This window comes from Cariama cristata, unplaced genomic scaffold, assembly GCF_000690535.1.
Source record: "Cariama cristata isolate BGI_N322 unplaced genomic scaffold, ASM69053v1 scaffold15835, whole genome shotgun sequence".
Taxonomy (NCBI): domain Eukaryota; kingdom Metazoa; phylum Chordata; class Aves; order Cariamiformes; family Cariamidae; genus Cariama; species Cariama cristata.
The window spans coordinates 6594-30528 of record NW_009618272.1 but is presented as its reverse complement, the minus strand read 5'-3'; the positions used below and the strand labels follow the sequence as shown (position 1 = coordinate 30528).

The 23935-nt window shown below is 39.5% G+C and overlaps 1 protein-coding gene across 1 annotated transcript; it reads left to right on the top strand.

The window, feature by feature from the left end:
• Window positions 1-5: 5 nt before the first annotated feature.
• On the top strand, window positions 6-17424 carry PATZ1 (POZ (BTB) and AT hook containing zinc finger 1; the record flags this gene model as incomplete). Its single annotated transcript, XM_009700799.1, has 6 exons — window positions 6-871; window positions 3276-3339; window positions 6668-6736; window positions 9110-9281; window positions 14987-15124; window positions 17009-17424. Coding segments are annotated over 6 exons (1725 nt in total), but the record flags the coding sequence as incomplete, so codon positions are not given.
• Between the last annotated feature and the right edge of the window lie 6511 nt (window positions 17425-23935).

Below are 23935 nucleotides of genomic sequence, written 5' to 3'. Positions count from 1 at the left end.
TGGAGAGCTTCCCGGAGCTCATGACGGCCGCCAAGTTTCTGCTGATGCGCTCTGTGATTGACATCTGCCAGGAGGTCATCAAGCAGTCCAATGTGCAGCTCCTCGTGCCGCCCACACGCCCTGACATTATGCTCTTCCGTCCGGGGGCTGCTGACCTCGGCTTCCCTCTTGACATGACCAACGGTGCCACTTTGGCACCCAATGGCAACGGCATTGCTGGTATGCCTGAAGACGAGGCCGCACGGGCGGCCCTCACTGCTGCCCAGTCCTCCCTGCCTGTTCTGCAGGGCGTGGACCGCCTGCCCATGGTGGCAGGACCTCTGTCCCCACCACTGCTGGCCTCACCCTTCCAGAATGTTGCTGCTAGTGCCCCCACTTTAAGCACCAAGAGGGGCAGAGGGCGTCCCCGTAAAGCCAATCTCTTGGACTCCATGATGTTTGGTACCCCAGGGGGCCTGCGAGAGGCTGGTATCCTGCCTTGTGGCCTCTGCGGGAAAGTATTTACGGATGCTAATCGCCTTCGTCAGCATGAGGCTCAACATGGGGTGACAAGCTTGCAGCTGGGCTACATAGACATCCCACCCCCGAGACTGGGTGAAAATGGTGTCCCTGGTCAGGATGACCCCGATGCACCCCGAAAAAGAAGCAGGACGAGGAAACAGGTGGCCTGTGAGATCTGTGGCAAGATTTTTCGGGACGTGTACCACCTGAATCGGCACAAGCTGTCGCACTCTGGCGAGAAGCCTTACTCTTGTCCGGTGTGTGGCTTACGGTTCAAGCGGAAAGACAGGATGTCCTATCATGTTCGATCTCACGATGGCTCTGTGGGAAAGCCCTACATCTGCCAGAGCTGTGGAAAAGGCTTTTCCAGGTAAGAGAGCGCTTATAAGGACCATAGACACAAACGGAGACCTAGGAAGTTGTCTTTCCTGCCCCTTGGGAAACAAGACCAATTGGTACTTAGGATAGTTTGACTGTTCCACTTTAAAATGTCTTGAGAAATGAGACTGCCATCATTTCCGCTGGGATGCTATTCTACAGTCTCTTGAAAGGGTTTAAAAGTAATTAAGACATAGAACTCGGAGTCAGCTGGCTTCTGGGTAACATTCCCAGCTTTGTCCCAGGCTTGGTGTGTGCGTGTCCTTGGGCAAATCAGTTAGTCTCTCCCTCAAATGACTCTTCTGTGAAATGGGTATTGAAATAATTACCTACCTCACATAAGTGTCTTGAGACTACTGGTTTGTAGGTAGTTTGAAGGTGCTGTTGAAGTGCAAAATATTAATACATCTCAAGATTATTATTTTTCTCGTATCCATTTTAAATTTTCTTTTTCTTAACTTCCCTTCATTTCTCTTAGTTCGTAATGTTTTTTATCACCCAAATGTGAAGGAAGAGGTGAGATTTCAAAGGCTGCAGCATCAAGTATCTTTTAATACATGATCTTTGTGTCCTTTGGGTTTACATCCTTCTGAAGGGGATCCTGTTTCTGCCCTGCAACATACGTAAGATCTGTGCATTTAATGTTGCTGATTTTTGTTGTCGCTGTTTGTGGGAGTTAATTTAATAAGTAGTTTGATACAGCTAGTCGTGTTAGTGGTATCTTATAGTCTGAGTTAATGAATTTGAAACTTTCTTGGAAGTTTGATGCTCGCTTTGAGACTAGAAGTAGTGGGGGGAGGGGGATGCGTACACACTGTGTTACTTTGGTGGCAGCAGTCGGTTTTCGGTTTTCTATAGCAGTTGGTTTACTCTAAGAGGAGGGAAGGAATGGAGATACGAAAACAAATAAAAAGGCTACTAGGCTATATAAATGTAGGAATTGTGCCCCTGCTCTCTCTCTTTTTGATAGAGGGACTTTTTGAACTCAAATAAAGTAAGAAAATTTAGAGGTGTTTTTTTTTTTTTTTTAAAAAAATCAACAATAATTAGCGATGCATCTTCATAAGGACTGCAGATTTAGTGATGGGAAGTCATAAACCGAAAACTTCATCTGCGGCTAGAAGTGAAAGTGGCTTTCGTATTACAGCCAATTTTTATTAATTGTATTCACACGTAAAGATTTCTGCTGTTGCTGTATGGAAGGTTTTGTCAACAAGGGAAAGTGAAAGATACGTGTTGAGTTCTCATTTTTCCCCGTAACTTAATGTGAACAGGCAGGAAAGCTGGTTAATGCTGTTATAAAAGTAAGCCACAAAAACATCTGCGTATCTTTGTAAAATCGAAGTATGAATGAAACACAGAGCCTCTTTCTTTAAGTTTCAATACTCAGCCCTCGGAGCAGCCAAAGGGAGTTGGAAGTGTGATGTCTAATTTTAGTATCCTTGCCTTCATTCGGTAGCGCAGCAGGTGAGGTTGCTAGGCGTGAGGTACCTGGAAGGACCCCCCAACCAGTCTTGCCGGTTACACCGCTCCAGCCCATTTGCTGGAGCATCAGATTTAACAGCCTGACTGCAAAGTTCAGTCTATTTTCTGTCTGCAGTGCGTGAATTCCATCCCGCGCCCTCTCATTGGCGCAGCTGGAAAGTTGGGGGAGGAGAGGGTGGAGAACTTGTTTCCAAGCAGTTTTGGTCTCATACAATGAAAAGCTTTCTTCCCTCTAGGAGAAACTCCCACCAGGAAAATCTGCAGCTATTCAGTCCTCTCTTCTTCAAAGTAGGCTTTACTGATTGTGAAGAATGGTCTAACTTTTTTATCAGTAATAATTTGCTCTTCCATTGCACCTTCTAGTTGGGACCTTCAGAGCACTTTATTTGTGTTAATGCAGTCTCCCCACCAAGTTGTGAGTTAGGACAGTATTTTTTTCATCTTGCTGGTGGAAAATGTGTCACAGCAACAGCGTTTAGAGTCAGTCTTTTTGCACAGAGGTACTTAAACTTGGCTTCTTACATCCGTGTTTGGGACATAAACCAAAAGGGTCTGATTTTCAAACATTCAGCAACTGTAAATCGAAGTGCCCTGATTGTCAAGATCTAAATAGGATTTGGAAGGGGACATGCAGTCTTGAAAATTGTAGCTTGTATTTCCTGTTTTCTCTGATCATTCAGTCATAATTTCTTCCTGAGAAAATGCTGCTTTTTTAGCAAGTTGGAGAGGGTACTTACTAAGGTAGAGTCCCAGTTGTTGTTGATCTGATTCTTGGAAAGTTAAATATCACTATATTTGTAATGGATCCACCACTGGGATCTTTTTTTTGTGTTGTTTTTTTTTTTTTGTTAAAATTGTAAGTTTATTTTTAGTATTTGTTTTAAGCATGCTTATGTGTATTTTCTTTTAAGGCCAGACCACTTGAACGGACACATCAAACAGGTGCATACCTCAGAGAGACCTCACAAATGTCAGGTAGGAGCTGGAGGGCTTTAGAGTGATGTAATCTTTGGCATTGCATTTATGTGTGCAGACAATTGTGAAGTATCAGTAAAAATACAAAATACCATGTGTGTGTGAACTGGGATAAACGTTTGTAAATAACAGTGTTCAACAGTGACAGCTGCTTTACATCCCTCCCACCCCCTAGCCCCTTGTGTCACCTACAGCTTTGGTCCTTCTGCCTCCCTCCCCTTCTACCAGACGTTCTTCCCTACTGCTCTATCCCAGTCTCACCCTGGATCTCTTACCCAGCCACCTTGTCCCTGGGCTTAGAGTCAATGTCACCGATGATTCCCTCTGGTCCCTGCCCCTCCTTTTTTTATTTTTTTTTTTAATTGCAGTTGTTGCCAACAGGAGGCTCCAATGCTGACTTCTTTTTTTTTTTTTTAGAATAATTTCAAATAAAATTGAGAAATTGTCATAACTTGCTAAGATACTGGTTTTTTTTTTAATCACATAGCCTTCAGAACATTGCACTGAGCAAAATTGGAAGCTTTTTTTTATCCCAGGGAGAATATAAATAACAGCATCACAGTATCCTTTGTAATACAATGTCATAATGTTGTATATAGTTTTTTACAGTTAATAAATTATTCATTAGGGTTTGAAAGATCAAATCAAGAAAGATATTTTGTAGTTCATTTGTAGAGAGATTTAAAAGGTGCCTGGAAGTATTAATTAAAACCAAGTTGAGAATCAGCTTCCACTATCACCCGCTGCCTTCACATAGTTGTTGGGCAAACATCTAAAACATTTGTTGGGCTAACAGTCTCCGTGCTTGGTCTCTGAAGAAATATTAAATTATTTATTTATTTAAAGAAAGTTGGAGCAAGATAATTTTCATTTTCTTTGAAGACAGTGAAAGTTAGAGGATTTTTTTTCTTCTAAAATTTTTAACCACTTTTTATGAACCTTGTCAGTCTGATATGACTGCTGCCTCCTGATCTGCATTTTTTTCCCACCTCTTAACATAAGTCCTATGTTTCCTCCAAATTGTGAGAGTTTTGAAACATTTTTCAACTTTAATAATCCAGTGAACAGTTTTTCAGACATAGAGCCATCTAAAGGTTTCTGTTGACCTCCGTATGATCTTTGGAAGCACAGCACCTTTGAAAATCAGGCCATAGTGCCTTCACATTGATTTAACTGTATATCTTATATAAAGCTTTAGATTGGTTTAAACTTCTTAAGATGATCTAGGGGTTATAGATTTACATAAATTGGAAAATTCCACTCAGAAAGACTTAGCAATTTGGGGATAGCAAGGAGTCTGGGTGGATGAACTGAAGATGACTACAAATTTTTTCCACAAGCATGTATTTGTGTACAAATACAAAAATGAATGTTTAGGTCCCAACATAAACAGAAACTCATCAGTCTTTTGCCAGTTCCTGTCAGGCTTACTGAATGAACACAGTTTATGAGTAACATTGATAGACATGAATTGTCCTTTGCCAGCTGATGCCTGATAATTTTTTTATAGTTTTCTGATTGATTTAAGAATATTAAATACAAACTCTGTAAGTGTGAATACACTAAGAGCTAGACAGTAAAGAAATATGAAAGCTAAGATTGTACAGCCAAGATCAACTCCGTCTCCTTGCACACGTGTATTTTATGATAGAAATTTCCAAGAACAGTCTTTCTCATTGTGTGTTTTCTAAAGTGCCATAACATTGTATGTACTGTTCATTTCAGTTAAAAGGTATAGGCTATAGGTTACAAGCATCAGGACAGAGTCGACGTTGTCATTCAGGCTCGGTTTGTTCTTTGTTTTTGACTGCTTAACCCTGCAAAGTTAATTTTTCACCAATCTCAAGGTGTAGAAAATTTGTTAAAGAGCTGTTGTATGTCTTTGCAAAAAATACTTCATAATATCCTGTCAGATTTAGAAAGTCTTCTTAAATATGCACAGATCTGATATACATGGTACAAACCACGGAAAGGGTGCCATCACGCTGAAAATTTGTTTCAAATCTGAAAGCTGATGTAAAAATTGATAACGTTCTGCTTGTGATTATCTGACAACTGGTAATACGTCTGTTCCGTGACGTGTATCTACACAAAGAATCTGGCCACTAAGAAGGAAAACAGCTTAATATTGACATGTTGTTTCCCCATTTGCCATTCTCTTTTTCCATTGATTTTGTCTGGCAAATTAGCTTCCCATGAGAGTGGCCTGAACAGCATTGGGCATCCTTTTTCAACCTGTTGAGTTCGTGTTGAAAATTCCTGTTATTGTCATGCTTTGTTTATGTTTACTGCAAAAGAGAAGTACTCTGTCAGTAAACAGAAAAGTTTTCCAGAATCCTCTATCGTAATGGCATTCTTGGAAGTTGTACTCTGTTATGATTTAAACAAAATCCACTGGCCATCTACCTCAGCACGGCGGTGGATATCTAGTGTTTTGTTGATGTGGCATCATGGTACATTTTAGACTACCAAAACAAAAGCGAGGAGGGGTCAACCCAACTTCAGAATAAATAAAAAGAAGCTATGAGAAGCAGGACAATTGTAAGCTGAACATCACTGCAACAGCTATAGTTTCCAGGGCTCAGCATGTAATCCTGCACTCATCCCCCTAAAATAAGACAGTGCTTCACAGTTCTTTGAAAATCTATCCTAAGTTCCGCCACCTGTAGCACCTGATGCCAGACAAAGACCCGATTCCAGCTTTTTCATTACAGTTAAAATAGACTCAGAATAGGGAGGACCTCCACAGAGCCAAGGCAGCTGAGAAATAGGATTCAAGAAGTTGCTTTAGTGTCCAGACAAGACACCAAATGGCACTTTGGATCTTTTCCCCAGGACTGTTGCACTGGTGATTTTATTTTTCTTTTTTAATTTTTTTTTTTTTTTTTTTAATCTGACAGTTGAGTTCTGGATGTAGGAGAAAGGGTAAGTCAGTTTTCTGGCCATAATGGGATAGCTCAGTTTGCTGACTCATCATGGGAAGGGGTGAAGCTGGGTTGTCGGCTTTTGAGTGTGAATGGTGTGAAAGTTAGGCTGCAGTTTGGGCGGAAATGGTGATCTGAAAAATCTGTGGACACGAAAGAACAAGGGGAGAAAACAGAAGTTTGCTCCTTCTCAGAGAACAAGAGACAGGTTGTTCTTCTGGCAATTTAAATAAAAAGGAGAAAAATACAGGTTGAATTAAATCACAACTTTTGACAAAGAAAAAGATCTGTTTATTTACGTAAACCTAAAATTGGCATCCCAAGTCCAGTGCTTTTCCCATTGATTTCAATGCAGAATGAGTTTCTTCCTGTCCTAATTTCTCTTACTTCCTGCCTATTAGCAGGAAAATGGCAGCCACCATGGAATAAGCTCAGAGACATCCACATCCATAGAAAAGTTGAAACTTCAAGAGGTATTTCTTAAACAATGTTTTTTAAACTTTATATATATTCTTTTTGATCTATTTATATACCTATGCAATGTTTAATAGGAAAGCACTGGAGAGTTTTCTTCTATGATTAACAATTAATGATAAATACTTAGTACTCATTTAGCACTTCACATCTTTTGTAAAATAAAACTTTTTTTTTTGCTCTATACCTTTTATAAATATTAACTATTTGAATATTAACTTTGGGGTTTTCTTTAAACCTAGTCCTGTCTCCCATTGTTATGATTCAGCTGAACTGGTTCTTGCTTTCTCCACTGGACTTAATTTTTTTTTTTTTTTAAGCTTCTTCGCAGATATATTTACTATATAGCTTATCCAAATGTGAACCTTGCACAACTCAGCAGCAAGAGTGAGAAATCAAACACAGAAATGATTATATTGCCTTTCCCTAAGCTTTCAACTTGATAAGTTCAATATGGGACAGATACGGTTTTACTTCTGGCATCCCTGTATTTCTGTGATTTGTCTCTGGTCTGCTTCATCAACTAATGCACTCCCAATGCTTTTGTATGGACGCTTACCGTGGCTCAATATTTTTAGACTTATTGATGATGGATCTCTTGGCTGTCATCCGTAATTGTCTAGTTATATATTTTTAGTTGCTATACAACAGATTGATGAGTATCAGTGCTGGAATCCTGCCTTAGATGAGTGTTTACCTCTAAGAACATTTTAGTAAGTGAAAGCTACACCTGTTTTGCTCAGCGCTGTGTACTGAGATTTCAAATGAAGAGAAATCTTTCATGTTCAAGAATTTGCCTCTTAATCTTCACTACTTGTAATTTATGAATCTTTGTCTGGTGAGCTTAGTTAAACTGTGTGTATTGCAGAAATCTAGATAATTTTACTGTTGTCTTTTTAAGTTCTTTAAGTCCTGATCCTCTGAGGTGCTAAGTCTGGTGCTTGCTGCAGAGTAGCCTCAGCTCCATGGGAGTTTACCATACTTAAAGCATCTCATAGGATCGAATGAGTGTAAAGCCTGTTGAAATTGATAGGTACTTTTCAGCTGCCTTCAGTGTTTTCTGGATTAAGCTCTTGATTAACTAAATTACACAAAATTGTATGGGTTATCCTCTTCTGTAGTATCAATTTCAATTATTTGAAGTTATAATTTTGGAATTTTGCTAGGATTGTTACTTTAACAAGTCTATCTCTATTGAAATAGTTGTTTAATTACACACTGGTACTTGGAAAGACAGAATATGTCCAGTTCCCAAGTCACTTAATAGCCTCGTATTATCTCTTAGGGAGTTCTGATTATACATCTTAAAACTGCGTTATTTTATGTAAAGGTGGTATAAACGAAACACTCTACACTCTTGAATGTCACTGTTGCCGCTTGGTCTGATCATTCTAATGTGTGTTTGCTTTTGTTTTTCCTCTCGCACTTGTGAGCAATGGTTTCAGGCTATATCTTGAATAACTTGTACAGTGTATTACTGGTGATTTATTTTCCTTCACATGTTAGAGAGAAAGCAAGCCTTTCAGAACTGGCAGACTGTTGTAACAGGCTATACACATAGTCTGCATGCCTGCCAATTGCTATTATTATAAAAATGGGAGGGAGCCTTCACTCATCGTGTGGGTTATGTCTGGGAGGTGGGCAAGTAGAATCAATACTGGTTTATGCCAAATCAAGCTTGTTTCATGGTAGTAAGTGGAATGTGATACCTTGATTGGGGTAAGTTATAAACAAATTACAGTGTCGTGCAGTTTATTTTGGTACCTGCTCAGTTCTGAGGCTTCACTTCTGCAATTTGTCTGCACTGCTACTGTGGATACTGGGATGACTCTTTTACTGTCTTTCGTCATATCCCAGCCAGTTCTCTGGTGCTTTGTTTGTATGTCTTCATACTCCAAAGGGTTTCTGACGACCGAAGTTAGATTGATCAGATCAGAGAGTGAAATTGATAAGATGACAGAGAGGATGTTTTGAGTGGTCTAAAGTGATTGTAATGGCTCAATGAAATGGCAGAACTTACTGTAAATGGAATGGTTTGTGCTATTTCTTTCGTTAAATATTACTTAAAGTTTTAGTATCTTTATTCTCAGGAGCTAAGGCCTTACAACTCTATCTTGATTTAAGGTTTACTGTCTGTAGTATGTTAGAGCTGTTTTCTTGCTTTCTTAATTCTTCCAAGAATTAACATCCCATCTTGTGCAGTGTGTTGGTGGTCTGCATTTTTTATTTGTGAGAAAATGGCTTCTGCATCTTGTCGTTTGTGTGTTTGCACAGGACCTAAGCTATTTACTTTAAAGAATACTAAATATATTCTACAGTATCAGTGCTTTTAACAGAGTTGATGAGTCACATGGTTCTCGTTATACCTGCAGACTTGTAATGCTTCCTTTGCCACTCGTGACCGACTGCGCTCACACCTAGCATGCCATGAAGACAAAGTTCCATGCCAGGTGTGTGGGAAGTACTTGCGAGCAGCATATATGGCAGATCATTTGAAGAAACATAGTGAAGGACCAAGCAATTTCTGCACTATCTGTAACCGAGGTAATGAAGAAACTATTTTTTATTTCAGTGGGACGGGACAACACTTGAGGGAATCTGTAAGGCTACATGACTCTGTCTGCAACAGGAGGAGGTTATACCATGTATGTGTACATGTTCTTTGTTTTGCTTATTGAATACTTAACCTTGGAACTGATGGAGCTGTAGGCCTGGCCTTTTTACATGGCTGATAGTTCCTGAATAAACCCAGTTTGAATCTGAAGCAAATTGTTTCTAGACAGTTTTAAGAATTTTATTTGCTAAATAGCCAGAGCCCTATACAGTAACCATGATATGTTCCCTTGCTGCTATTCACCATGCACCTTTTTTTTCTATACCTCGTTAGACTTGAGTCCTTGCAATCAGCTTGGAGTATGTTTCACCAAGTTAAAAATTATACACTGTACATAAAAAAAAAAAATCTACATTATATTTTCAGTCCTGCTTAACCTCCTGGTGCAGCAGTAGAGTCAAGCTGCTTTTCCCTCTTAAGCCAAGAAATATCTTTGTATTAACGTACATTTCTAAAACAAATTTTGTAAAGAGCACTAGGAGTGTGCTTTACTTTTATTTGTACAAATATGACTTTTCACAGAACCATAGAATATCTCGAGTTGGAAGGGACCCATAAAGATCATGGAGTCCAAGTCCCTGCTCCTCGCAGGACTACCTAAAACTAAACCATACGACTAAGAGCTTTTGAAGCTTTTTCATCTGTTTGTGGTATTCTTCAATTTGAGAGAGTTGTAAATTTAGGCTTTGTGGGATGTAAGGCAAGCTGGAAAAATAATTTTGACTTATTGGTGTCTTTTTGTTTGAATGATTAATGCACAGCTTCAAAATATATTGTTGGCTCACACAGGCGTACATATCTAGTAAATGTAGGAAGAGGTTGCTGTGGTGTTTTGGGATCTTGTTTTTTCTGATAAGTCTTTTTTTTATATGTGCGTTCCCTTTTCTAATTTAAGAGAGGTTGAAATCTTTTGAGAGAATAAAGCTGTTCTGTATTTAATGTGAAAACTGTAGAGCTTTTGGATGACTAGGAGTTGATGAGTAATGACAGACATTAAATTGCAAGGGAGATATTTCCAGTAGTTGAACAGTCTGTTAGGTCCTGAAAGTGATGTTAACAGTTTCAGTGGAACAGGCATCTGGGTTGAAAAATCTTCAGATTCTGAAGCTCCAGGTAGATGGTATGAAATGAAGCTTGGCCTCCTTTTCAGCTGAAAGCTTATCTTCTGAAAAAGTGCCTGAGCTTATCCCAGTTCTTTTAGTGGTAACAGCATGGAAGACACTATCCAAGATCAGGTGCTATCCTGCTGTCCTTCAGTTGAACATGGTGCCAAACAGAAACCTCATTTGGGTTGGGAGGAATTGTCTTGTTTCCAAGATTTATAAGCTTGAGTTTCAACTTAAATACCACTGGATGTCACTGCAGCTCTTTTGAAATCCAGACAGTATGACAAAGACAGATCTGGCATTCAAACAATGAAATGATTAAATGGTTTATTCACATTTTACGGGTTTAAATGTACAGTGAAAATTTAAATAAAATACACACTTCTGTGTAGAAGGATGAGGGGAACCTGTACAGCAAGCTTCAAGCAACGACTTTCTTCTTACAGTTTGCATGTTTCATATGTGTTGTCAGAATTTAGTCTGCTGTGAATTTCAGTTTACATCAGCACTTAGAAAATATAATAAATCTGGTGAATTATTGTTAAATATCTACCCAGTGTTAAAATTCATAGGAAAGGGAAGTTACAGACTGGATTTTTCAAACAGCTATGTTATGAACTCATTGTTTTATGTATAGATTTACGATCCATGACAGCAGAATTTTTAATCCAAAGTGTTCTAGAATCAAATTACAATGTTCATTGTTTTAAATAGACATCTTTTAAATTGTAGAGTGTGGCCAGATGAAGTATAGTGGAAAATTTCTGGATTAGAAATGTCTATTTGATAGGCATTCCTCCAGTCAGAAACTACACACCATGCCCCTGACTGCAATTGTGCCGTGGCTGTGGTGTTTGTGCAACGGGATTTTGTTTTATTCTTCCCTCAGCTAGTGTGCCGGTGTATTTTTTAATAGGAACTTTGCTAGTTCTGCATATAGTAATTGCCACGCTCTGGATACAGTAATTACCAGGCAAGAATGCTGAAGCTGCTTGTAGAGAGAATTTTGGATGTTGGCCCACCAAAAAAAAAAAGAAGTGGATGAAAAGGTGACTCTTACGCAGCTGAACATATCCTAGTGTTAAAGACAGAGCTTAGAATCTCTCAATTTATCCCGTCAGACTGAAGGCTTTTCTGTGGAACTTAATCAAGTGTCTCATGTTCTTTGAAAGGTTTGATGGATTTAGGAGATACGGAACTTAGTACCTGACTGACAGCAGTAGCCACTGGTTTGCCATGTCATGCGTGTACCCCATTTGCTGTTTTTACTTATTTATTTATTTATTTTACAAAATGGCAGTATAATGTCCAAAAATTACCATCTGTGATTTTGATGTTTTTTCTAGGTTATTTTCTTACTTAGAGCCTTTATGCTTAGAATAATTAAATTTTGTTAAATCAGAGAAGCTGTGCAATTTTTTTTTTTCTGGGATTTTCTGTATGTTTGGGGTTTTTTTAAGACTTCATCTAAAATGTGCTTATGAAAACTAATCCTCAATCCTCACTTCTTAAGACAAATTCTCTTTAATCAGTTTAGATAAAAAAGACCTGCTCCTGCTTTGTTGTTACATAATCTTCTATTACCATCCTTAGGAACTTTATTTGCTCGTGTGGGCTTTTTCAAAGAACTTAAGAGATTAATGACTTTGGCAACCCTAGAACCAATACTTTGTAATAACATGGGCAACTCAGACACATACGCGTTGTTTTTTTCACAGAAATCAAATTAGTTAGGAGAAGGGTAAACATTCCAATCACAAGTTAGATGGAAGTTTTTTTTCCAGTAAGATGAATTCTTGTCTATTTCATGGTGTATACAGAGTTGATTAAAACAAGACACGTTCTCTGCGTGTTCCATCTAAATCCAAATTAGAATTTTTGAAAAAGGAGCATCCTGCAATTATTTCTATAGTCTGTCTCCTTATAGATGTTATCTGAGTGGTCAAGGAATAGGTCCCATTTATATAAAGCAGATAATTTCCTCTTTATCCATGTTTTTAATGTTGGTTTCTCTGGTATGGAGAAATAATCTGCTCTGCAAAGCTGAGAGATGTGTGGTTAAAGCAATAAATACATTCCTTCTTTGAAAAATACTGCCACTTTATCTTCTGCATTAGCCTGACTTTGTTTTTAAAGAGAATCCCCTGTCTTCCCAGGACGAGCATTGATAATTAAGGTCTGGTGGAAAAAAAAAAAGGCCAGTGCTAAGTGCTTCAGAAAAAAATCAGGATAAAAACAAGCCAACAAAATCTCACTTTGAACAGTTTCCTATGAAGCAGTTGGCATTCTTACTGCTTTGATGGAAGTTGATGACTCACATGTTCATCTGCCAAGTGCATAAAGGGGAGCTAACACACTTTGCAGGCAGTTTTCATTATATAAAACAATGTGCTCTACAAATAGAATTGCAGAGTTCAGAAAAAATACTGTATAGCAGAGATTACAACTTCAGATTTTCCTGTGTCAATTGTGTAGAAAAACACTGAATACCTGTATGTAGTCCTTTTGAAATGGTTGGAAGTGAGGTTTTAATGTGTTGCTACATAAAGAGGCTCATCTCAGCGTGCATGTGGTTATTAGACACATGTATGAAATAAGGGAAGTACCTTGTAGTTGGAAGTATTACTGTTTTATCTGTACATTGTGTCCTTTTGTCTGCCAGTCAAACACTGGTTCTTTCCATGTCTACAGTGAATTTTTGGTATTTGGAAAACCACATTCTCTTGTGGCCCAGTGAGATTTTCAGTACAGCATTTTGTGTCTGGGAGTAGGTCTTGTGTTATTTTGAAGGGTAATAGCCTCACATTAATTCTCTGGATGACTTGGCCTAGGTGATTCTGCTCCATTGTACTTTGAGAGTCATACGTTCTTGGTTTCTTCAATTGTGACGTATCTACTTTTCGGTACTTTTTATCTTCAACTCAGGGGTCTACAGTAGCTATCTCTTGTTCATTCTCAACAACCTGCCCTTTTTCCCCTTTGGCAGGTTGCCGTGGAGTTCTGTCTTGCTCTGCAGGTCCTATATATATAATTCTTAATAACCCCTGAATACTCTTTGATCCTGGCTTCTAAGAAGAGTCTGGGTAGGGGGATATTCTGTTGGGTAGGCACAGGGAATTCTAGTGTAAAGCCACATTCATTATTAAATTCAGCACCTGAAACCAACAGCTGCTATCAGAAAATCCAGCCCACAGAGGTGTGCCAGTATTGGTTTTGCATCCTTCCTAATATATAGCTATATATTATCAAATGTAAATGCAGTTATATCACTATAAAAATGGCTTTACAGGGGTATATCTAATCATATTTAAAGTGAAGCATTGCTATGAAAGTTCTCTTGCAAGGGCTTGTGCTATAAATGCTGTATTGGTTTAAAAAAAATCTAGGTTTTGGGTTTTCTCTATCCAGAACGGGAACCTGGGACTCTGTGTCTGTGATGGTGAAACTTGTGTTCTCAGTTGTTAAAGGAAAATATTTCTGACGTGAAAGTGCCGTAATACTTTGTTCAAAATATAATAGAAAATTAACATGGTTGTTGATAGGCTTACCTATGTAGGAAGTCTTTAAAACTCTGTCCTCTTTGTGCCTCGTATATAGTCCAAATGTACTAGTACTAATTGCAAATCTTATTAAAATAGAATTTAAAAACATTCCAAAGCATATGTGAGATAATTTATTGCATTAAAGGAAAAGACTATACTTGTGAGACTTCAAAAACAATTTAAAAAGGCACATGCACAAATGTAAAAAACTGTTCTGTTCAGAAATCAGTTGTTTGAAATATATGGTTTTAATTTCAGTGGTTTGGGCTTGCAGATCAGAGCTAATAGAAATATTGACATTTCCTTTTAATTTTTCTTTGTTAACTGCAGACAAAATATGAGTTTTAGTATGCTTTTTAAAACTCAGGATGGGCTGAATGGAGGAAATGTTTTTCAAAAATTACTAGAGAACAAAATTGTATACCTTAAAAACTCAATAGTTTCAGCTTTCTGCCTTCTTGGAGTCGCTATAAATGCTAGAAACCTAAGGGGAAAGCACACTAAATACCAAAGAGGGATATTACTAAATGGCATTCCTTCAGCTCTTAACAGCATAAAGTAAACTAATTTGAACTATCTTCCAAAGTATTATCAGATGATGAAGGCATTTTTGATTAAAATAAATAGAACAAAAATGGTGAAGAGACATGGATGCCTTTTTGTATCATATCTCTTCTGCCTTTTTTTCCAGAAAGTTTCATGTCATCTGCTAGGTTTGCTTACATAGGATTTGTTGCTCAAGGAGGCTGTTCTTTCATCATGACTTCCAAAAAGCAAATGAAGTCTAATGAAAGGTATGCATTGCATTCATTGCCTGATTATGTCTAGGAATCCTACTTGAGCACGTTGTAGGTAACCAGAAATCATAACTAGTGTAATGGCAACTTTGTAATAGGGGGTAGGAGCAAGAGAAAGATTAAAAGAACAGGGAAGGCAGATGTGTGTCTTTGCTGGTGGCAGGATCTCATCTCCTTTTATCTTGTTTAGGTTTCTCCTCTGCCTCCTACTTAAAGGTCCATGTTAAAACCCACCACGGTGTTCCCCTTCCCCAGGTCTCCAGGCACCAGGAGTCCATCCCGAATGGGGGAGCAGCGTTCCACTGCGTCAGGACCTATGGCATCAAAGGCAAGAGACTCGCTGCTCTGCACCTTGCTGCTCTGTGCAGAACTTTGTGTTGTGGGATGTTGGGCTGGGCGTGAGAAAGGGGAGGGAGGAAGGACAGGGAAAATACTGGAGAGAAGCTTAGGGAGGTGCAGAGAAATTACATAGCCTCACATAGTATGTGATATCTGTCCTTGGATACCCGATTTAACGAGTCAGGGGGAAGGAGGCGGACACGTAAGGGTATGTGAATTTTTGGCAGCTTCTTTGATTTTAGAGATTGAAAAAGCCATGTTAGCTCTTGACCATCTTCCTGTGAGCAGTCAGTATTTGAATTTTGCCTGAGGGGTGCAGATCCTTGACGGTTCCTTAGTCCCACTATGCTTGAATCTTGCGTCAGTCAAACCATGTTTCTGCTTTCCGGTGAAGGAAGGGGGAACCGCAGAATGGAGTTCATAAAGATTCTTGAGCAGTGAAAGCAATATTCATCCTCAGGTTGATGAGGAGCCATGCAGCTATCTGTAGTTAAACTTACACTTTTTACTGCTGTTGTTGGAGAGGAGAGGTAGAGGGTGATAATAGTACTGTTACTTTTTTTTGGTTTTTAACCTGCCTTTAACTTCGGAGGGGGGAAGATACTATTGTGAGAATAGCTACAGAGTATTTAACTTCTGAATGTGTAAATCTCTGTGTTAATCTATGTAGAATAGCTTGCTTTTTGCCTCTTGGTTTGAGCTGTCAGTATTCCTGGTGAAGCTGAAACATCAAAAAATTCTTTAAAACCGTGGTTGTCCCAAGAAGTTACGTTTCTTTCTTGCCCAGGAGAACACAGCAGGCTGGGTTAAACGAAATCTGTGCCGGCGGAAAGCTGCAGTTGTGTAATTTTTTTCTGTTGAAGTCCTGATAGAGTTGCTACAGAAGCCCTTTGGTTTGGGTGGTGTGCTGACTTAACAAGAGATTTACTCCAGCTCAGTGGTGTATTGATTTCATGCATATCCTGTTCGGTTTGTAATACCGAGTCCACAGCAAATCTGTCTTTTGGGTTGTGCCAAGTGGTTCTTTGGTCTTTTAGAGTTAATAGTAGATACAGCTTATTTGTATTCAGAGGCTTATTTAGGGAGTACGTCTGGGTTTCCCACGCTCATTCATATGTGCTGAGCAAAAAGTGTGGACAAAGTTTCTTGGCATAATGCCAGAGGAGAGCGGGGAACACTCCAAACATACCAATGGCTTTGCCAGGATATGTATCCAAATGACTTAAAATACTGTCCCTAACCTCTCTTCTGTTTCACACTACAGTATTTAAAGATGGAACAACTTTAGATTATGAAGTTCACTTCTAACGGTGTTGCACTTGTAAAAAAGAGTTTCTCTAGACTAAATGGCTTTGCACTTCTTAAATTGCAGTAGCTCACTGCTGTTTTGCTGAGTATTTCCAGGTTTCTTCACATCTTGCTGCAGTCTGTTGTACTTTATTAGGTTTCTAGACTCTCCCCCAAAGTACCAACAAAATTTTGGAAGCGTGGGAGTGAAATTGTACAGTTAAAAACTCATCATTACGTCCATCCTTTTGTAGTGCCTGAGATATAAACATTGTGAGACATCTTTGGGATTCAAAAAAGTATTATATAAACCAGAGACTGATTATGGTTACATTCAGTATCATGATAAATCCATAATAAAAACCTGGATGTTGCTCCGATAGCAGCCTGATGGTTTGTAAAGGGAACCTATGGTCAAGGGCTTTAGAATATAAGGGATTGCAGTGTTAAGTGTGTATCATTCTGTCATGACAGGCGTTAATGAAATCAGGTGGTAACCAATATAATCTTATTTTAATGCATGTTAAATACTTTTTTTGGGAGATAAGATTCTGAAAACTTCTCTCTTTTCTTTTTCCCATAGAAGGCCAGAAATGTTCACATTCGGACCCGATTGAGAGTTCTGATTCATACGGAGACCTCTCTGACACCAGTGACCTCAAGACTCCTGAGAAACAGAGCACCAATGGGTCCTTCTCGTGTGACATGGCAGTCAGCAAAAACAAAATGGAGACGGAAGGAGAGAAGAAGTACCCTTGCCCTGAATGTGGCAGCTTTTTCAGATCAAAGTCTTATCTGAACAAACACATACAAAAAGTTCACGTCAGGGCCCTTGGTGGCCCATTGGGGGACCTCGGTCCTGCTCTAGGATCCCCCTTTTCACCCCAACAGAACATGTCTCTCCTGGAGTCATTTGGGTTTCAGATCGTCCAGTCAGCATTTGCATCATCCCTAGTGGATCCAGAGGTCGACCAGCAACCAATGGGGCCAGAGGGGAAATGAGATCCGTTTGATCTTAACAGAGCAAAGCAGCAGTCTGGCTATAATGATAAGATGCTGTGAATGAAAGAGGAAATAATGAAATTGGGTTCTATAGCTGAGAATTTTTTACTCATTTTAGCTTCCCTCTTTGTCTCATGCCCGACCCCACCTTTAAACCTTCACTGGGGAGAGAAGAAAATGCTTCTTAGCTGGTAAATTACAGAAGATGGTGACCTTGAATAGAAGGCATGACCTAAAACACCAAATGGAGCTTTAGAGGCTGCTGCTGGTGTTTCGTCGTGATCTTCTAGAATAAACAAAAGTTGCCAGCACTGATGTGAGAATTAGACAGTCCTAGTGACCGAGGCACCTGGGGAGCTACAGCTACAGGGAGCTATGCTTTTGTTCTCTCTCTATTCCCCACCTTCCCTAACCTATCCCAAAAAACCAGTAAGTTTTAAAAACAGACCCACTATTGACCCATTATTGAATACAACATTAAGTAAAATGCCCCGTGGAACCTAGCAGGTTACAATGCAGTTGTCCTTTTAAAAACAGAAAAATTTAAAGAAGGTGAGAGAATTTGAACCCTTTCTGCCATTTGTGAGGCTGTGAGTGCTGCAGCAGGACTGAACTGCTGAGAAAAATCACCATTCAGAACAGGTTGGTTTTGTTACTTTTAACCATTAAACTTGCTGTCAGGTTTTTAATTCTCTATTATTATTATTTTAGGACCTGTTGTAGTGAATTGCTACTGAAAAGCCAGTCTAAGGCGATACACAGAGCACTCTTAAAGCAGCAGTCACGTTAGGGTTAGTATTAATTTTTTTTAGATGTACCATAATTAATAACTTGGCTAGTTGATTGTTTTAAGTCTATGAAAGAAATAGTTTTATGAAAAAAAAAAAAAAGGAAAAAAAAAAAAGGAAGGAAAAATACCATTGCAGTCTGGTTGACTGGTGCTCATTTTTCATGTGGGGACCTAGGGTATAAACACGATCAGCTATCGGGTTAACACTATGTACCACTGACTTGTTTAGTGCGAATAAACCCAGGGGTTCACAGAGTGATTTTGGTTTAATTGGATTGGACTCTATTAAAGAAGTTAGTATGATACTTTGCATCCCCTCGTTTTGTCTGGTTTTTGAGCAATTCAGCCACCTGTCCAAAAGGTGTGCAAATGAGAACCAGTAAATAAGACTTAATCCCACTCTGCACTGTACTGTATTCTCAGTGAGCTGGGCTTTTTGGCTACAGTTGTGCTCTCCTGATCTGCCTCTAGTCAGGTTTGCAAAAGCCAGTCTTACTCCTTTCTTTTCCAAAGGAGAAGGGTTTCTACTATGACAGATGGGAATTGCAAACAGCATATCTCTGAAAAAGAGTTGTTTACAAAATGCAAAGAAGCTGGGCTCTAGGCTGTTGGAGGTTCTGTTTAGTCTGAAAATACCACTTGTGCAGAAATAATGTCCTTTCTTGACCCTCCCTTTCATCCCATGTAACTTGTCACGGTCTTATGTACCAAATCCAGGTATAAATGTTGTTTAACACAGGGTTAGGAGTTAGGAATACTCTGAGTTATAATTATGGTTCTGCTGTTGATGCTCTAGGTCACATAGGACCGCTCCCTGAATTTATTCCTAAATTTCCCATCTGTGCGGAGTTTTCTCTACATCACAACTGTTGTGAGGGTTAATGAGCAAAGGTTTAAGCAGTGATTTGGTAAACTAAGTTGCCATGTGTACCGAACATTTCTAGAAAGGCCTCTCTGAAGAGCCCAAGTCCCACACCAAACTTGCAGTCTTGAAACAATAGCTGTCTCCGTCATTAATACAGTGCTGGAGCAGGATAGACCACCTCAGACCAGGACCTACATCCTCTGCAGGAGATACATCTGTATTAAATGTGAACGTTGCCACAAACTGCTGATGCGCCACAACTTGCGTTGTCCGGGTGCTCCTAATCCAAACCCTGCAGCTAATGCATAACTGAAATAAGACACATTCCTGTTTTGTTTTTGTGTTAGAATTATAGAGCATTTTGTAAGTATATGGATTTTGGAATGACATTCTAAACTCTGCAGACTTAGAAGCCCCAGCTTCTCTCTTGTAAGAAGCTACTTTTTTGTACTTGCTCTCGAGTATTATAAACCAAGGATGAATAATCAATGGCTTTCTCTTTATAGCACCAGCACTTTCTAAACTGAGAGCATGTTGAATTGGACTTGATGTTTTACTACTAATCTGTGTTGGGAGACTGAAGGACATGTTCTTCTCCATTTATCTTCCCCCAGAATCCCTGGAATAGGTAGGAGTCTCATTTAAAAGGGAGGAAAAGAAAAACTCAAACCAACCCACCTTGAAACTAAAGCTTCATGGAATTGCTATTGCTGTAAGCTTAGTTGACAAGCAGAAACAGGACATTTTGGAAAGGTAACAAAGCATTTAAATAAAAATACCTTACAAATCTAGACCATGCTGAGACGACCTTGTAAGCTGCCAAGCAAGTCAAGATAGAGCAGGCTTTCCAGTCAGCGTAACAATTCATTGGGATTAGCAAATATATCTGCAGTTACTCTGGTTTACTAATAGCTCTATTTAAGCCATTAGGAAAATTTCTGTTGAATTGAGGCTGTATTCTGAAAGATAGAAGAAGTTAGTGTCCCCAATGTTCCTATATGCGCTCAAAGAGGGTGCACTAGTCATAAAATTCAACTCCAAAAGCCAAGTGCAGAATATAGGATATTTTCATCCTACATTTAGGTCCACTGACTTCATTGTTACTGGTGGGTTAAATTTTGGCCATGTGTATCAGAATTTCATTTAAAACACTACAGAATTTGACCTGATGAAACAAATGAAAAGCTTGAACTAAAAAGGAAGCCTTCTAAAACACTAACTGTGCATTTTGCCTGTCAAAGAAAATGCTTACTAAGTTGTCATGAATACATTGAATGAAAGCTACTTACTTCTCAGTCTAGTGGACAGGGAAACAATTAGGCAGGAAGTGAGCAATCCTGAAATGACAGTTCCAGATCTTCCTGGTGTAAATGGGAGAGATTTACACCAACACAAGAGACTAGTGCAGACTAGTGCCAGCAGTAGGTTGGGCAGATCTTTGGCAGTGGTGTGTTTTCTGAGCTTTTTTGCTTCTTTGGGGGCATATTGTTCCATTCCGGATAGTAATTTAATCTACGTGCAGATTCTTTATATTCTGTACTTTGGGAAATGCCTGCTTCTCGTAGAACAGAAGACAGATGAAAGCAGAAAACACAGGCTCGGAAGTTCAGAGTTCAAAGGGAAGTACTTAACATGCCCTGAGCTGCAACCTCACTTGTTTCTGTTATATTTTTAACTGGCACATCAGTGTATAGATGATAGTTCTCATTTTGGGCCAGCCCTCCTGTCCTTGGTGGGACTGCAATCCAGTGTTTGAGTCAGTGCATTTTTCTGCCAGGAAGGGAACTTCAACTCATACAAATTTAGATAATCAGAGTTGTAGTATTTCTTTGTATTATAGGCGTCCTTAAACCCCTCAACTGAGGCTCAGACCCTTGTGTATTAGGTATGAGGAAAACGTCTTCAACCATTTATAATCTAAACATTAAAGATAGACAAGAAAGGAATAGATGCTTATAGGTGAATAAGTGAAATAAAGATGAAGGACTAAAAACTGCTTGCATGCATGCTTAAGTGTTGTGTTGAATGTAGGGGCACAGACTTACCATCAGGCTGCTTTTGTTGCCTGAATTTATCTTTATGTACTGTTAATCCACAACAAATGCAAGGTAAAGGAATTTAATGTGAATTTATTCCATACTGAGTTAAATTAAGTGACATTAGCTTGCATTTGTCATGTGTTAGATGTGTGCAAACATACTTACTAGTGTGGCTCACCTGATGCGTGGTAATGTGGTGCGTGTGAGCTCTCAGTCTTAGAGTGATTTACCCATGATGATGTGGGAAATTGATAGCAGAACCAGAAATTGAACACAGATTTTTCCTTCTCTCAATCCAGTGCCTTAACTATAGTAGGGCAAAGTATTATATGTGGGGGGGGGATGATTGTTTTGTTTGTTTTTTAAAGCCTAGAACTATAAGATGGTGTGGAGTTGGTCTTCCTACCAATCTTTTGAATAATTGCAAATGCCCAGTCACAATTTTAGACCTGTTTGAGTGCCAGTGACTTAGGGAATATTTGTTATTTCCCACGTATTCCCTGAAATTATTGTTCCTCCCTCAACTGCTGCCAGCAGTAAGGAATGACTTGAATAGAAGAGTTGTGTAACTGAATGTCTATCTAACTCAACTAATTGAATTGATAGTATGAAAGCTAACCTAGATTTTGTAGGCTCCGTTGTAACTTTAGTGTCTTGTTTTTTCACTAAATCTTTGTTCCTAGAAATCAGTATCTGAACTTATGTCTTGAGTCTGGAGTGGGGTACCACTTTCAGCTTTAATTTTTTTTGAGGTGCTTGCTTGAGGAAGTAGATGCCAAAGTAAACTTTAAAGGAACTCCAGACTTCAGTGTTGGAAGAATGAATGGAGAGCAAGAGCTCTCTTTGGGTTTCATGAGAGATAAATGGACAAAGTAAAAAACAGCTACCAAAATTTTAAGTAATGAAACAGGAAAGGCTTTTCTTTATCACCCACAAAAATAATCAGATATTTTCAATTGTTCAGTGTGGCAGAAACTCTGAGAGCAAGTGCCAAACAAAACCATGGAATGTGTTGGCTTTTTCAGCATTATGAATATACCTTAACAGCATTATGAATATTTCAGTGTAAATTTAGCCAGCTTTGTACCATTCGCCTTTTGCCTGGGCACAGTACCCGAGTTTTAATTGAATAGAACATAAGCCCACAGTGAATCTCTGAGCTTATGCTTTCAATTCCACCCCGAGGGACAAAACAAATGAGCAAAGATGGGGAAAAAAACAATAGGAAAACTTAAAAGATAAAACATTCTGCAAGATTCGCATGTCTCCTGAGGGAGTCCTGTTTTTTATCCTGAACATCCTTTTCAAAACAAGATCCTTCAGCTGTTGTGAATGAGCCTTTGGGAACAGATTTGGCTTTCAGCCCGATCTGCTGCTCCCTGTCCCTGTCAGAAGGCAGTGTGTTCCACAGCACCGAGCCCGGTACCCGGCGGAGGCACCGCTCCCGGGCTGCAGCCTGAAGCCACATTTACTGTTGCAGAGTCAGCAGCAGCAACATTGGCGTAACATCTTCCTGCCTGCTCCCTTGGCACCTCCACACATTCCTGTGCTGGTGTGGTACCTACTCATATGTGCACAGCTCTGCAAATAACTGTGTTAGCTATAAAACAAACCAGAGAACTATTTGGTTAAAAAGGAGGAAAAAAAAACAAAACCAAAACCAAAACCAACCCAAACTTGAAAATAGTTATGTGACATAACTGCAAAGTGGTGCAGAACAGCAGCAGGAGCCCTGACTGTAAGGGGTTGTGATGGCTGGAATGGTTAAAGCATGGTAGTGAAAAACCACAGTTTGCTCGGTGGTAGCAGATAATGACACTCTGTAAAGAATTAACACCTTGTGTCATCTCTAGCCTCTTCTTGTGTTTTGTTCCCATCTATAAAATGAGATGATGATAACCCTTGGGTGAGAATGTTTCGAGATTTGGCTGACCTGCCAAATTCTGGTGCACAGTTGTGCTGCTGAACTCTGCTAACAAACATTTGGCCTCACTGACTTCAGGCATAATGCAAAGTTAAGCAGACATTTGGCCACATTTTTCCTGAAAGGTGAAATATTTAAATTAATTTAAAGACTGCCTGGCACTGTTGATCTGCTCTCAGGGCTTATATGAATGAACCTTTTCCTGGGTGGCCTCTCTACTTCTACTGCAATTTTGGAGATGTGGAAGTGCTCTGAGCTCAGATGTGCTGAAGGAAGGAGGTAACTGGTGTCTCACTGATGTTCCAGTGACTCCCTCCCAGCTCCTGGGTTCCCTGTGGACCGTGGGGTCACTTCAGGCAGCCATAAATGCTCTTGAGCTTCCTGCAGTCACGTAGTGAGCTTGGGTGAATGCTTTTATAATAAATCAGTCTCATGCTTGCTAATAGTTTTTTGGCTGCTGTGTCTACAAACTGGTGCCTTCTCCAGGCAATTTTTACATGCCCTCTGCAAAGTTGTCAGACTGACGGCTGGCTCTCAAAGAATCAACCAAGCCTTGCTCTTGGGCTCAGAATTTCTCTTCAGTACTGTTGTAATCTGAAAGTTTGCTGCAATTAGTGCAAATACACAGTATAAGAGAGAAAATAAAAGGCTGTTCTCAGATGTCCTGTAGAGTGAACAACTGAAACATGAGTGTGGGATGAGCCAGGAAAACTGGTGTTTTCCCCTGGCTGCATACCATATGGAAGAGACAGTGCCTTGGAAGGGAAGGAGCAGAAAAGTTTGCCATTGGCTCTGATGAATCCCAATCCTGCTTCTACTGAAGTTATTGGGAATCCTCCCATTGTCTTCAGTGTGAGCAAGAAAGGATCTTAGGTGAGGATGGATGACTCTTT